Source organism: Berghia stephanieae, chromosome 4 (assembly GCF_034508935.2).
Source record: "Berghia stephanieae isolate SIO BIC M18660-M18661 chromosome 4, UCSD_Bste_1.3, whole genome shotgun sequence".
In the NCBI taxonomy this organism is placed as follows: Eukaryota; Metazoa; Mollusca; class Gastropoda; order Nudibranchia; family Aeolidiidae; genus Berghia; species Berghia stephanieae.
This window is the reverse complement of record NC_088363.1, coordinates 35,633,364-35,645,863: the sequence shown is the minus strand read 5'-3', so window position 1 is coordinate 35,645,863 and position 12,500 is coordinate 35,633,364. Positions and strand designations below refer to the sequence as shown.

General features: G+C 36.7%; 1 protein-coding gene across 1 annotated transcript in view; it reads right to left on the bottom strand.

The window, feature by feature from the left end:
* Nucleotides 1-12,500, bottom strand: part of LOC144970513 (uncharacterized) — a 76,718-nt gene that overhangs the window by 3,590 nt on the left and 60,628 nt on the right. Inside the window, exons 20-23 of the mRNA XM_078910235.1 lie at nt 9,611-9,798; nt 8,126-8,366; nt 6,109-6,208; nt 5,753-5,800 (exon numbers count right to left, since the gene is read on the bottom strand). Coding sequence (XP_078766361.1) covers nt 5,753-5,800; nt 6,109-6,208; nt 8,126-8,366; nt 9,611-9,798 — 577 coding nt within the window. The remainder of the gene's footprint in view (nt 1-5,752; nt 5,801-6,108; nt 6,209-8,125; nt 8,367-9,610; nt 9,799-12,500) is intronic.

Below are 12,500 nucleotides of genomic sequence, written 5' to 3'. Positions count from 1 at the left end.
GATTGAATAACCGGAGACTCATACTATTAGTGAAAAAGGCATCCATGTCAATAGCTTGACGACGAGAGGTCAAGGAGGAACCATCAAAGGGCATGATCTATATTACATTTCCATGTGCTCGAGGTCATTGGTCACATTGAAATATGTGCTCAAAGTGACCCACATAGTGAAAAGTGTTCACAGTTTTTGAAATATCTAACATCACGATTGGTCATTTTGTTCAGTTTGACACATGGGTATGTTTACAAGTTTTATAAACAAAGCAGCGTGTTAACTTTTGTTCAGAAATATCCAATCGTTGGACAGCAACAAATCACGGGATTGGACGAAAACATGAATATAGATCGTTTTTGTTTTTGTTTTTAAGGGTTTTACGGCGCTTGCAACACATTTAGGTTATATATAGTATGCAGGTGACGTCACTCAGGCCTTTGTTATGGTTTTTGCCATCCGCGTTTGTGAGTTGTTCTCACTAAACTGTATTAACCAGACTATAAAAGTTCATAATTACACAGAGTTTGTGTGTTGGTCCGTTATACTTCCGGATGGCAATGTTGTGAACTCCTTGGCCAAGCGCATTCTATCTATATAGCGCCAGTAAAAAGGAAGAAAATGGGATAATAAAAAGTTCTAGAATTACAATTAAAGCACCCAAGAGAAAGTAAGACAAAGGGGAATGGGAACAGATAGGGATCAGATGTAGATTCCAAGAGCATACCATCAATTTACTTAGTTTGAGATCTCATCCGGACACAAGCACAAAATCCAACAAAGAAGAATACACTCAAATGCTTACATTATACATTAAAAATAACAAATATAATAATACATAACAGAGAGATGATTTACAAGGAAAGAAATATCATCTCCAAAACAATAACTATGCATTTGGCTGTTTCCCTCTCAGCCAGGACTCCGACGAGGGCCAGGAAAAAAACAAGTACCGTAATCTCATTCCAAGACAAAGACAGAAAGCTTGATGGATAAGATATGAGGGGATAGAAGACACAGTATGTACCTCCCTGCCCGCTATGGGAGGTCAGGATCCCTACCCAGATGAATATAGATCGCTCCCATTACATGGATCAATGATCATAAGTTGATAGATATCTGGATTAGTAAAAACAACAACATCAGCCACAACAACAACAACAACAACAACAACAACAACAACAACAACAACAGCATAATGGCTTGGGAATGGATTTTCCAGTGTCAATGAATAAGTAGAAAGAACACACCAGTAATAAATAGATAGCTTTATATACACTTATCTATGTTGATATTTTGAGTTGGAAAATAATAATAGTCATGTTACACAGAATTACATGTAACATTCAGAAGGGTAAAAACAAATATGAAAGCTGAAAGAAAAGGAATTGTGTTTTTGTTCCTTTACCTATTTTGGCATCATTTATACATATTTAATTTAAAGCTTTTTTTCTTCATCTGATTATATTTGAAAATGTTTGGAAAATACTTTCAATGTAACTTACCGTTTTGAATATAATGTATAATATTTTTTTTTACAATGGGAAATTACAGAGACTGTAATGTTTAGAATTGTTTTGTTCATACCATAACCCAAGACCAAATTGATAATATTATCAGACATGAAACTTTGGGGCTCCTTCCGTATTTGGGTGTTCAATGTCAAATCGGTAAACATGGCATTTGTGTATTGATGGTATGTGTTTGAATAAGATACACATCATTTCTGCCCGCTATAGATAGTATGCAGATGACGTCACTTAGGCCTTTATTATTGTTTTTGCCATCCGCGTTTGTGAGTTGTTCTCACTAAACTGTATTAACAAGACTATAAAAGTTCATAGTTACACAGAGTTTGTGTGTTGGTCCGTTATACTTCCGGATGGCAATGTTGTGAACTCCTTGGCCAAGCGCATTCTATCTATAAATGAATCGTGCAAATACACACAAAGTTCATAGTCTGAGAGAATTTAGTGAGAAGAAATCACCCAACTGAATCTAGAAAGCTGCGAAAATCCAGAGTTTGAGTCCGGCTTTGAGCGACGCATAGTAGAGTCCTTGGAAAAAAAGTTCTTTACACACATCTCATCGCACTCATGTGTAAAATGAGTACCTGACAGTTAACAGCGTTTACTGTCGAAAAATTTGTAATTTCGTCTTACAAGCGTTATGTCTCGTCTTGCATGTTAAGTGTTGTTGGCTACGGATCTCTTGTAAAGCGATTTGAGCACAATTAGAAGATATTGCGCTATTTAAATGCTCTAGTTTTTACTGTTCAGCATCAGCTTCACACTGATGTTATACCGCTTTGAGGCGACGTTTCAAAAATAAAACCCTTTTTTTGGATCTGAATTTGTTTATTTGGACAACGAAAAGTCTTCAGCTAGTCTATGATGGAAATAAAAAAATGAAAAAGTAGGGAGCAGGCATTTTGCCCTTAATATTTAAAAACACAGTATATGCAATATTAATCAAATAACATATACTGTGTTCTTTAATAAAACGGCAGAATTGGTAAAAGATAAGGATATAAAAAGTGTGTATGAAACAGTGCGAGACAAAGCAAGGATGAAAAAATTCATTCGAGAATGAACACAGCCCAAAAAACCAGCCTGCGCCTAGAAACATACAACCCCCCCCCCCCCCCCATTAAAAAACAAGAAAAAAAACCAAACTATCCCCGAAAATCAGCCTGGGAATGCTGATTTTTCGGGATGTTCTGTTTCCTGTATTTTTCTTGTCCTTGCTTTGTCTGGCACTGTTTCATACACAGTTTTTCTTGTCTTTGTCTAAATGGAAATTTGTTGGCAACAGGGGGGGGGGGGAAATGTTCGATTATCAGGAGCATGCATGCAACGCTGGGATAGTGTTACCTACCAAAGACATTCGCAGCAATCAGATTTTGAACCCCAGGAATATTGGAGTGGGTTGACTGAAGTGTTTGTGTTTTTGATATGGAATGATGGTGTGTAAAATGTGAGGTTGAATAATGGATAGGATGTGTGTTGATAATGTTATTTCCAGAAGTTGGTGATCCATTGGTGTTGGTGATATTATAATATGTGTTGTTTATTGAAGTTGGTTGGTGTGTGTGATTGTTGAGTACTACTGTGTCGTGAGTGTTTGAGGCGGTTGTGTGCGTTGTTGATGTGTAGATGGTGTTTGATGGGAGATTGAGATCATTGCTATGATAATATAATATGCTATTGAAATTTTCAGTTGTTAATTCCATGGTATGTGTGTTATGATTATAATTTAATGTTGTGTCGTGCATTGTAGGATTGGGAAGTAATGTGTAATTAGTTGATAATGCATGATTGTACGTGGAAGTGTTCAGTAGGGATGCGTTGTGTAGGGATGTGTTGTAATTAGTTGATGATGCATTATTGTACGTGGATGTGTTGAGTAGGGATGCGTTGTAATTAGTTGATGATGCATTATTGTACGTGGATGTGTTGAGTAGGGATGCGTTGTAATTATTTGATGATGCATTTTTGTACGTGGATGTGTTGAGTAGGGATGTGTTGAGTAGGGATGTATTGAGTATGGGTGTGTTGAGTAGGGATGTGTTGAGTAAGGATGTGTTGAAGGCGTTTGATGGGAGTGTGATATTGTTGTTATGAGATATGTTTGTAGGCAGGATTGAATTGATATTGGAGATCGGGAGGTCATTTACTGATTGTGGATTTACTGTGGACGTAACAGATAGAACACACGTGTAATATTATTGATATAATCATATTTATAAAGATGAGGTTGTAATAATGACATGACTTGATAATGATGATTATTTGTTCAGGAGAGATTTGACTTGGCGCAGAAAATACCTGATGAAAATATAAACCACTTACCAAAGCGCAATAAATACACATCAATATAACTTGCAATACCATATCCAAATAATCTAACTTCTATAGGCAGCTATAGCAACTTAAGATAATATTCCATGTCTTAATTTGAAATTCTAAAATATAATGAATCCTGTACAGATAGAATACGGTTGACGTCACGATTGGACTTTTTTTAAATGCCAGCCAGAAAGGTTAGTTAGCAATGAGGATCTTGGCTCCTTTGTTAAAGTAGTCCTCCAGAGCCATTGGGACCATAGAGCCGGAGTTTATCCCGGTTTCTATAGCTGAAACGGACAATAGAAATTGCTTGCTATCCTTTGGATAGGACGCTAGTCTATCGCAAAGTACTTTCCGCCAAATCTACAAATTTAGCTACCCATTCACTACTGGGTGGGGTAAAAAAAAAATCTCAACTACAATGGGGACGATCTATATAATATTTCCGTGTGCTCGAGTTGCTGTTCAGAGTCAAATTGCCTGCTTAAAATGACCAACATAAAAAAAAATGTTTACCGTTATCGAAATATCGAACATCACAATAGATCAATTTGTTCAGCGGGACTCAATAGTATTTTTAAAACTATCACGAACAAAGCAGCGTGCTTATATTTATTTAAAAAAATAAATATCGAATCTTTAGACAGCAACAGAGCACGTGATCGTGGAGGACTCCGTAGGGCAAAAACTGAAATCTAGATCGCTGCCATTCCCCCAACAACGAACCCATGAGACTCTAGGTGTCTTTATTGGAAAATGCAAGGATATTGTGTGGGAGCGATCTATATTCAGGTTTTCGTCCAACCAAGTCATCAATCACATGATTTGTTGCTGTCCAACGATTGGATATTTCTTCAGAAATGTAAACACGCTGCTTTGTTTATGAAAGTTGTAAATATACCCATGTGTCAAGCTGAACAAAATCACCAATCGTGATGTTTGATATTTCAAAAACTGTGAACACTTTTCACTATATGGGTCATTTTGAGCACACTATGCAATGTGTCAATGACCTCGAGCACATGGAAATGTAATATAGATAGTTTGAAGATGACGTCACTCAGGTCTTTGTTATTGTTTTTTGCCATCCGCGTTTATGAGTAATGCTCAGTGAACTGTATTAACCAGACTATAAACGTTCATGGATACACACAGTTTTGTGTGTTGGTCCGTTACACTTCCGGATGGCAATGTTATGAGCTTCTTAGTCAAGTGCATACTATCTATAGATCGTGCCCATTGTGTTGGTTTCAACGTTTTTTTTTTTTTTTTTTTTGGGGGGGGGGGGGCAGTGTAGCGTAAGCTCAGCGGTACGGTCTTTGCTTCGTACCAAAAAGGTACCGAGTTCGATCACCTCCGCTGCGCTGTACGGCCTTGAGCAAAACATTGATTGTTTTGTTTATTCATCTTAACTACGCCACTACCACATTATCTCATTCATCTGTGGTGTTTCATTCATCCTGTTTTGTTGATAAAGGGGAAACCCGAAACGTTCATTTGATCTGTTTTTGTAATTAAATTGAAGCTTACAATCAATTTCACATTATTATTTATTACGTTCGTTTTAGAGCATTTCCATTAAACTATGAACTGCAAATAGGTACACGTCGATAGTCATGCTAAACATCGATTATTGGAATTTAAAAGAATAGTCAAAGCCAGGAATTTTAGGGAAATGAAAACGAGCATTATGATAGAAGGCAGCTAATACCATATATATATATATATATATATATATATATATATATATATATATATATATATATATATATATGTAATACATTCATACATACATACATATATATATATATTTATGTTCATATATACATTTATATATATATATATATATATATATATATATATATATATATATATATATATATATATATAGTACAACATAAACTCTTCGTTACCTTTTGATGGACCACAGTCCTCATTGTACATCCCATCGTTATCGTTGTCTGAAAACAAAATTGTGTAGTCGTTATCATCATCATCACCATCATCAACATCATCATCATCGTCGTCGTCATCGTCATCATCATCATCATCATCATCATCATCATCATCATCACCACCACCACCACCACCACCACCACCATCATCATCATCACCGCCACCACCACCACCACCACCACAACCATCACCACCACCATCACCACCACCACCGCCATACCCACCACCACGACAACCACCACCACAACCACCACCACCACCATACCCACCACTATCACCACCCCCACCACCCCCACCATCATCATCACCATACCTGTGAGAGACGATTCATTATTACAATCTTCCTCATCTATCTCCCCATCACAATCGTTATCAATTCCATCCTCCCATGCAACTTCTTTCAATGGACATGTCTGAAACACACAAAAAGTTTACAATAATGAACAAAAATGAGTAAACCAGCTTAAAAAAATAACAACATGACAAACACAGAAAGATTTGGGCTCAAAACCCTTCTTCAGCCAACAACAAAAAACCCCCACTGAAAACATAAATATATCACTAATAACCAAATCGATGCTAAATCTACAAAAATCCTTACTTTGGACAATCATATCAAACTAATGATGTTATGTTTATAATCAGGTATCTTATAACAAAACAATGGTAAACATATGAATAGTTGACAATCTCTTCGTTGCCATGGAAATGGCGGCCCTCTTGGAAAATAAACACGTTTTTTGGGACTCCACTATCTTTTAAATTCTTCTTTGCTCTTGATTTATAAAGTCGGAATATTATAAAGTTTAAGCATAGTTGTAAATAGCTGGCTACTCAATTTTAAAAACAGTTATTCTCAAAGGCTTAAAACAATTTTTGTTTTGAAATGCGAACAAAATTTCCTAACCTTATAATTTGACAATATTTAAAGAAAAAACATTTTTATCCCAAAACTATTCAATAGAAACAAAATCAAAGTAGCCAGCTATTTATAGTAACATATAAGCTAGTTTAGCTCCAAATTCAAAGCTCTAGCATTAAAACTTTTAAAATGTTCAACTCCCAAAAAAATGTTTATGGTGAATAGATAAAAGTTTTGAGAAAAACGTAATTTTTATCAGATTTTTTGGCCAATAACGTTGGGTAGGTAGGAATTTTGAATTGCATTTTTTCACTGTTCCAAACTATTCAATCAACAAAAATGGGTTGAAATGAAATGAGGAATGAATAAATTTATCAAAAAACAGTCTCTTCCAAAAATGGATAATTTTCACCAAAAGTGACCCCAATTGCAATTGCGAGCTCTCTTAACTCTCTCCTTACCAACTATTTTTAGAATTTCCCCCGAAAATTCACTCCAAACCAACACAAGAATATACTTTACTTATTCAAACAAAAATGTAACAAGTGAGCTCTACAGCACAGTGTTTAGTATCTATATCTGTTATCAAATCATTTCTTTGAATTTTGTGACGTACAAGAGAAATCAGATTGAGAAAATTGTCTGTTTCTTCGTAACGAATGTGACGATTTCCTATGGGTGGTAAGGAGAGGGTTACGTCTCTCCTTACCAATCCTTTTTAGTATTTTTCCAAAATAGCAGGCTTAACCAGCAGAAAAAAAATATTTTTTTAAACTCAAACAATCTCTCTACAAAACAGCTTTATGTTCTTATTAATTAAACAAAGATCATTATGATGTAAACACTAACTCTGGATAATAAAAAATGTATATTGTGTCATGACGAATGTGCCGATTTTGCTGTTGGCGGCAAGGAGACGGTTAAGAAAAATCTTTGATTGTACATGTTTGGTATTTTGTTCTTTTATTGAAGTTGTTCTATTCATTTTTGTTTCTTACTTTTTGCAGCCCACAGCTTCTAGCAGCTTAGTATCACTTTAATTTATCAGACGGTATCAAAGATACGAATAAAAGAGTTAGATCAAGAATTTTGAAACAAACTATATTTGTTTTATTTTTTTTTTCGATCCACGGAAAGATCCATAGCTCGTCCTACAGAACGAACTCAATATTGTATTTTACTGTGATAGCAGGGCATCTGCAAAGTGCGATGCTAAAGACTAAAATTGTTATGATAAGCAATTTAGGCCCTCAAATAGCTTTGTACAGCGTATTTTATGTTTAGCCAAGCGTTCAAGTTCAGCTAGACTTTTATTTCCAATTTACCGATTATCATATAATATTCTAAAACTGGGTAACAAACCCATTTCTCAAAAATGGTCAAAATGATTTAAAACCCAGATCAGTAGGGATTTTATAAGTAATAAAAACACACAACACGATAAAAGACTAACATAATTATTACTCACAGGATTTATAATCGCCATTTCGAAAGAGAATGGATTCGATACTCCCATAGTTCTGCCGCTAGAATAAACGATACCGCCCACTGCGAACTTTTCGTTCGTGTTCGGGACAACGTACACTGGCTTGTCTACTTGGTATTCGTAAATATTCGAATAGTAGCTCCCGTTGAATCCGTCCGCCGAGTTCATTGTCACAAATCGATTATCCCCGAGTTCCAGGGGGAGTCCATCGCTTTTGTCGAATCTGTAAATGTTTTATCAAAAGAGAGAAGAGACATGGAATGGAATGTAATTTAGATCTAATAATTAATGTGTATAGCACGCAGAAACCACAAATTGCTCAAATGACGCTACACATATTATACAAACAACAGCAGATTAAAAATGAAAATAAATCGAGCTTTTATATAGAGCAATACCCACTAAACGTGCTCATGCGCTTTACAAGGGGTCTCTCTTTAGCCAACAGCGCCACTTAACATGATGGACGAGACATGGCGCCTGTTAGGAGATATTGCAATTACTTTTCAGACAGAGTCAACGCTGGTAACGGCCAGGTTCTCATTTAACACTTGAGTACAGTGAGAGAATGTGAGTAAAGAACCTTTCTTTCTAAGGACTCATATATATAAATATTATACAGAGATGATAAATTGCAGGTAACATAAATTATTGAATAAAGATCACATCCAAACATTGAATCAATAATGGTAGACGAAGGAAGATTATATGTCATTAGAATTCTGATGTAACACATTTATGTCTAACAAAATCCAATGTTAAGAGTTATCGGGTATCCTAGTATGTTAGCCTAAATAATTGTAGGGTTAAAAAAAGGAGTTTTTATTTGAAGCAGGATGTTTTATTTAATCTAGTGAGCATCTCATAAGACGTCCTATCCAAAGGGTGAATTGAAACGTAAATTTTATTTCAAGCATCAATTGGCACATGAATTTCCTTAGATTTGTGTGAATTTGACGTTTAAGTATGATCAAATAACAGACCGAATGAGAAATGTTAGGGGAAATAATCCTCAATATCTCAAAATGGGAAAAGCGGAGTTAGGGAGTTTTGGAAAACCACTCTTCAATTGGATTCAATAGTTTGATGTCACGTCGCCCAGCAACGGCGGCCATCTTGGTTCTAAACAAAGAAAATCTGTACTTTTTATTCTTCAAGCTGGCTTGAACGTTTCATATGTCTTGTGATCAGAATGTGTAAAAGTCAAAACATGATCAGATTTATAATGTTTTTTTTTTCATCTGGATACGCTTTTATGCTCGTCGGAGAAATATTTCATAAGGGCGTCTGCCATTGCTCCGATAGTTTAGAGCCAGTTACTAAGTTACCATGCGTTATTACGAGGGAAGTGACGTCATGACTGTTGAAGCGTATTGCTATTGTCCGTTTCACGCTACATAACAAGGGATAAACATAGGCATTGTGGGCATGTGAAGGAAGGACTCCTAGTTTTATCTTCTAGCTCACCTGGTTGTATAAACCATGATGTAATGTTTATACTCGGTCTGATGCGTGAGGTACAAGAGGTCCTCAGTCACGTACAGATTTACAGGTGTTATCACCGATGCCTCAATGTCCACTACGAAGGCAGTGGGGTGAATCTGAACGACCAGGATTGCCTTGTTAGCCCTCACCATCACGGGGTTGCTCGGCATCTGTAAACAAAAAAAAAATAGTAAACATATATTTCTTGTATTTTTCTTTCCTCGTAGTCTGTTTTATAACGCCTTTCAGTTCTTTATCTTACACCAATGCCTACTCCCTGAATAGATCGTTTATCATTATGGTCACACCAGGTCTGTTTTGTTTGTTTTTAAGGGTTTTACGGCGCTTGCAACACATTTAGGTCATATCAATCAGCGCCAGTTATAAGAAAAAAAATTGGATGGTAAAAAAAAACCCATTCAAGATGTACAATTAAAGGGACTTGAGGAAAAAGTAAGACAGATGTAGATTCCAAGAGCACACTATCAGTGTACTTAGTTTGAAATCACCTAAAAGTCTCACCCAGACACCAGCCCAAGATCCCACTAAGAGGAATACACTCAAATGTTTACATATCATATGCTAAGAATAAAACAAAATAACAACAGTACATAACAGAGAGATGATTTAAAAGGAAATAAAATATCTCCCAAAACTAACTACTTGACTGTTTCCCTTTCACCCAGGGTATCGGGCCAGGGCCAGAACAAAACCAAGTATTCTCATTCCATTTACAAAGACAGAAAGAAAGTTGGAAAACAGATATAGGGGGATAGAAGACACAGCAAGTACCTCCGTGCCCACAATGGGAGGTCAAGAATTCCACCCAGGAAGCCAGGTCTAATATTCTTCTTCAAGTACCAAGTCTGTGCCAGACATCGGTGATCATGGTACGCCATTCATCTCTCTGATCAGATAGCCCCAGAAAACTAATATTACTCTTCTCTTTCTTTGACACCCAGCTGTTCAAACTATTCAAATATGTTTTTCTTGATCTACCTTTACTCTTTTTACCTTCTATCTTTCCTGTGAGAGCAAGATGTTCAATACATTTATGTCGATTTATGTGCCCTACAAATTGCATTTGTCTTTTTCTTATTGTACGAATGAATAACCTTTTAGTTTCAGCTTGCTCTAATACTTCTAATAATAAAATTAATCATCAGTACTTAAATAATCCCGACGTGAAACGTTTTGTGACGGTGGGTGATCAATTATTATATGACAAAAACTTACCCCACTCCATTCAGATGTGAATGAGTGTATCAAATTAAGAAACTGGGGAGCAGGCACCGGGGTAAGATAAAAATCTGAACAAGAGTGTATGAAAGATGCCAGATAAATGGTGTAAATGGTAGCACGTCTGACCGGTAATCAGACGGTCTGAGGTTCGATCCCCAGTCGAGGTAGACAAATTTTTTGGTATGTTTTTTTTTCTTGTATTTTTCTTTCTTGCTTTGTCTGGCACCTTTCATCATATACTCTGTGACTGAATACTTCGCAGTGACAAATATTGTAATAGCATCTGTCTCTCCATCCGGTTCAAAACTCATTGGAAGTGTATACTCAGTCATCCGGAGAAATAACAATGACTCATGGTTAAATATTGAATCATTAGGTGGCATTATTATTTTTGTAGCAAAATGTATAGACAGAACGAAGCTGACGTCGCTAGGGTCTTTGTTTTTGTTTTTTTGCCATCCACGTTTATGAGTAATTCTCACTTAACTGTATTAACCAGACTATAAAAGTTCATGGTTACACATAGTTTTGTTTGGTTGTCCGTTTTACTTCCGGATGGCAATGTTGTGAGCTTATTTGCCAAGAGCACACTATCTGTAAGAAGGTTCTTATGATTACGGGTGTAAAAGAGCGAGGATGAATGATATTTGTTGACGACCAGCATTTGTTAAGGCTAGAAGAAAGGTGCCATTAATCTGAAACCAAAAGATCCGTTGCACAATGTATGAATCTTCCAGAGGACTGGTTCCACATTTAGGACTGGTTCCACATTTAGGACTCGTTACCCATTTAGGACTGGTTCCACATTTAGGACTGGTTCCACATTTAGGACTGGTTCCACATTTAGGACTGGTTCCACATTTAGGACTCGTTCCACATTTAGGACTGGTTCCACATTTAGGACTCGTTCCACATTTAGGACTGGTTCCACATTTAGGACTGGTTCCACATTTAGGACTCGTTCCACATTTAGGACTGGTTCCACATTAAGGACTCGTTCCACATTTAGGACTGGTTCTACATTTAGGACCCGTTCCACATTTAGGACTCGTTCCACATTTAGGACTAGTTCCACATTTAGGACTGGTTCCACATTTAGGACTGGTTCCACATTTAGGTCTGGTTCCACATTTAGGACTGGTTCCACATTTAGGACTGGTTCCACATTTAGGACTGGTTCCACATTTAGGACTGGTTCCACATTTAGGACTGGTTCCACATTTAGGTCTGGTTCCACATTTAGGACTGGTTCCACATTTAGGACTGGTTCCACATTTAGGACTGGTTCCACATTTAGGACTCGTGCTACATTTAGGACTGGTTCCACATTAAGGACTGGTTCCACATTTAGGACTGGTTCCACATTTGGGACTCGTTCCACATTTAGGACTCGTTCCACATATAGGAAAGGTTCCACATTTGGGGACTCGTTCCACATTTAGGACTAGTTCCACATTTAGGACTGGTTCCACATTTAGGACTCGTTCCACATTTAGCACTAGTTCCACATTTAGGACAGATTCCACATTTAGGACTGGTTCCACATTAAGGACCCGTTCCACATTTAGGACTGGTTCCACATTTAGGACTCGTTCCACATTTAGGACTGGTTATACATTTTCAATAAGAT